The sequence below is a fragment of the Miscanthus floridulus genome, chromosome 3 (genome assembly GCF_019320115.1).
Source record: "Miscanthus floridulus cultivar M001 chromosome 3, ASM1932011v1, whole genome shotgun sequence".
In the NCBI taxonomy this organism is placed as follows: Eukaryota; Viridiplantae; Streptophyta; class Magnoliopsida; order Poales; family Poaceae; genus Miscanthus; species Miscanthus floridulus.
Window position 1 is genome coordinate 149,479,108 of NC_089582.1, and position 4,053 is coordinate 149,483,160.

At 52.0% G+C, this 4,053-nt stretch overlaps 1 protein-coding gene across 1 annotated transcript; it reads left to right on the top strand.

The window, feature by feature from the left end:
- The first annotated feature begins 1,307 nt into the window (after window positions 1-1,307).
- On the top strand, window positions 1,308-2,778 carry LOC136547507 (thioredoxin-like 1-1, chloroplastic). Its single transcript, XM_066539448.1, has 4 exons — window positions 1,308-1,719; window positions 1,937-2,113; window positions 2,227-2,391; window positions 2,476-2,778. The coding sequence occupies exons 1-4, from the start codon at window positions 1,498-1,500 to the stop codon at window positions 2,644-2,646; spliced, it is 735 nt and encodes a 244-aa protein (XP_066395545.1). The 5' UTR covers window positions 1,308-1,497; the 3' UTR covers window positions 2,647-2,778.
- Window positions 2,779-4,053: the final 1,275 nt, after the last annotated feature.

Below are 4,053 nucleotides of genomic sequence, written 5' to 3' on the forward strand. Positions count from 1 at the left end.
TGCCCCCATTCGGCGTAATCTGTGGTCTGGTAGACTGGTATACATGCAGCGCCGCGGTTTGCCGTTCGCCCGCTTGCTATTTGCCATCAACGGCGACATGCATTGCAGCAGCACCGGCATGGTCGGTCGCGCCATGAGTTGCTTGCCCTCATTTCTTTTTTCTAATAAGAACAAAACATCCCAACTTTCACAGTTTTACTACCATCTCTTAAACCCGGAGAACTCTATTCTGAATCCGTAGTAAGCACGACATTACCCGGACTGATGCAAGCCACGACACGTACTCCATGTACGGAGTACCAGTGGTTAGCTAGAGTAGTTAAAGGCCCTTTTCGCTTGAGCTTATCAGTCAGAATCAGCCCTACTTTTTAGCCATCAAAACAGTGTTTTTCTTTTACAATAAATCAGCCGCAGCAACCGTAAATCCCGCCGAACAACTGTAAAGAGCACCTAGCTACACACCGTAGGAGTTCTCTTCAAATCACATGGCACTGCATTAGATCGTCTACAAGTAAGATAACAGTACTAATAATGTACTTGACCTTAGCACGGTTATTATCAACAATATTGTAACCACCGGACAGGTGGATTAGGCTAATCAGAATCCCTACTGCCAAGTGCCAACCAACTTAAACTGCAGTGGCTACAATTAGCCCGTGTGCAAATCGCTTCTGGAGCAGTGGCTGCTGGACCATGCATGTCGCGTTTACCACCTGCCTATGTTTACCCCCCCACCCACACTAAACAAAGTAAACCTGGAACCTAGCTAAGCGGTCAACGGTCAAAGCTGGATTTCTTTAAGCCTAGTACTCAAAGTTCAGATCGAATCAACAGAGTGTGATTTTTCCAAAATAAAATACAGTGTGAATACTAGGAGTACCGTACTCTCTTTGAATTTGCGTACATACTACTATTACACTTGGAACGAACAAACTGCAGCGCGCGCGTTACTGGTGTGTGGGTCATCCGTTCCCGTCACTTTTCGCTGTAGTGGGCCCGCTCGTCCATGGAACAGAACCCAGTGCTACGCGCCACCCGAGCACCGTACCCGGCAGGCACGACAAATACGTGTCACGTTCAACTGCCTGTACGGACCGCTATCGAGGCCCCCAGCCTCGGTCTTATCCACACCACTATATCCACTTCCGCCCGCCTTTAACCGCACGGTAAAAGCGGCCGCAACCGCCGCCAGGGCGCATCGGCCCGTCGGCCCGCGAGGATCCGACGGTCCCCTGCCCGAGCGAGAGTTACCGCACGCGGAAGCCGTTGCGGGGGAGGGGAAAAGAGGCGTGGGTGGGGTAAAAAGCGTGCGTGCGCCCTCCCTTTCTGTCCTCTAAATGGGCGCTGCTTTTCTCCTCTCTTCGCCACATCCGCCATTGCAGCGACGTCTTCTCTCCCTCGTTTCTCTCCTCTGCCCTCGCGTGCTCTCTCCGCTGCTGCAGCACCCTCGCTCGCTAGCACGCTCCTCGCGAAGTGTGGGATTCCATTTCGGACGGTATGGCTGAGGCGTTGTGCAAGAGCGTCGTGGCGTCGCCGTGCGCCGGGGATGTGGGCATGGCCGGCCGGGCCAGGGCCGCCGCCAAGGCCGCGCTCGCGGAGTCCCTGCCGGTCGGCGGGTACGCCACCAAGAGCTCCTTCTCCGCCGGGAGGATGTCGGTGTCGGATAGGAAGCCGAGGCCCCTGTCTCGGAGCCTCGAGGCCGCCGCCGCGCCTGGACAGGTTGGTCGCTTCATCAAGCGCTTCCTGTGTTGTTTCACTTGCAAGATTCAAATAAAGGGCTCAAATAAAAAGATCCTTATTTTTTTTAGATTCAATTCCCGCCGTGGGAATTTGGATCTCTATGTCCCCCCTTACTCATTGTCGGGCTTGGAATTTCTTTGGCCTGTTGAAGGCTGCTGGATTCGAGCTAAAAATCTGTGCCCCCTTGTTGCTGCAGATGAACCTGTCGTTTCCCAAGGCCATGCGGTGGTGGGAGAAGGGTGTGCACCCCAACATGCGGGAGATTGCGTCCGCGCAGGACCTCGCAGACTCCCTCCTCAACGCCGGCGACAAACTCGTCGTCGTCGACTTCTTCTCCCCAGGCTGTGGCGGCTGCCGCGCCCTCCACCCCAAGGTACGCAGCTCGCTCGCTGCTGAAAACCTGCCGCGTCTGATTCCAAGAACACCCAAAGATTTGGTCGATTCTATTCTCTGTGCTGACGGGGATTGATGGATTCTGCCGCGCAGATTGTCCAGTTCGCCGAGAAGAACCCGGACGTCCTGTTCCTGCAGGTGAACTACGAGACGCACAAGTCCATGTGCTACAGCCTCCATGTCCATGTCCTCCCGTTCTTCAGGTTCTACAGGGGAGCCGAGGGACGGGTCAGCAGCTTCAGCTGCACCAATGCAACGGTAAGAATCGACCACCTCTCCAACTCTAAGAAGCAGTAGATGAATGCATTGTAACATGTTTGCTACAATTGTGCTTGTTTTCAGATCAAAAAGTTCAAGGACGCGCTCGCCAAGCACGGGGCTGACAGGTGCAGCCTCGGCCCTGCGCGGGGTCTGGACGAGTCGGAGCTCGTGGCCTTGGCTGCCAACAGGGACCTGCAGTTCACCTACGAGAAGCCGGTCCTCGTCCCGCTCGCTGAAGCTGTCGAGGCGTGATACAGTGTTTTTCTCTCCCAACGTAACAGCATCAGCCGGCTTATATAGAAGCGATCAAGCCAAGGAGGCTGCTGCACCGGGAGCGGGAGGCCCATGGCTTCCTCTGCCTGCGTCCGCGACTCAGCAGCTGCTCAGCCAAGGATCGGATAATTCATTGTTGTCATCTGGAAGATAGACAACCCTAGTTAGTTTCATCGGAGGTGGCTCCTCCGGATTGTACAGATTTGATTCTTTCGTGGTCTGATTCTGGAGCGACAGACAAATTGAGATGCGGATGCGCAGGCTTAATCTTTTGTAAAGTCTGCTGCTCTGACTATTGCGTCTGTATCGTTGCATCTATAGACCTTTAGACCTTGCTCAAGCATGAAAATCCTTTGCTTGGCGAACCTGTCTGGGTCATTCCAATCCTCTATGCAGCGAGAAGTCTTTCCAGTTTGTCTTGCTGCTGCAAGGTTCAGTGCTCGAAAGCTTGAATTCTGCCCTTTGTGTCCAAGCTGAAGTTTTGTTGCCTGAACCAGAATCACTGAATCAACCCACCTGTTTGTTCCTTGATCTGAACTTGCAGTTTCATTTATTTGCGTGACCTTGTCCTGAAACAGATGTCTGTCCGTTGGGTATTGCTATGCTGGCGCATTGAGTCAGGATAATCGTTAAAGATGACTGTTCAGACGAAAGGCCAAACCTGTTTTATTTTGCTCCCTCATTTCGGCATGATCTTATCAGCTTTCAAGTAGTTTCATGGATAAGGGCATAAGGCAGTCTGTGGCTCCTGTCTTTTAGCTTGTATATCCACGGGAGAAGTAATGGCCATTCCTGATGGTATTGGTAGGTCTTAGGTCATGATCTTGGCACATGAGACGGAAAGGCGTGCGTTATCTTGGCATGTGCCGGCCGATAGTGGGGGTCATGATTTTGAACTGGAGGGGATCAGACATTCACTTCAACAATACAGCTACAAGAAACAGTAAAAAAGCACAGTTGGAATTTGTTTAAGACTTAAGCATCCAAGCGGCCAGGCCCGTGAGCATTGTTGTCTGTTGAGCGTTTTAGCATCAGAGTTTGTATGTCTCCCTTGACAGATACTGTAGCTTGTTAAGACAAACTAGCTACTGAACTGAATGCACCTTCACGTGCGCAACTGCTACTGAACCTCACCGCAGCTGCTTGATTTGTGTATGGGCAACAGTTGTTACTCGTACAGATAGGGGTATGTGGATGCTGCCGCAACAATCACAAAATGAAGATCTTCACGGAACTGCTTGCGCATCCGTCAGAGTCAGAGGGGAGGTGCTGTTTCCGATTCCGATACGAGGGGGATATTCCAGATGAGAATCACACGACGACGTCACAGAGATGGTGACATCCATGACCACAAAGAGAGATATATATATATATATATATATATAT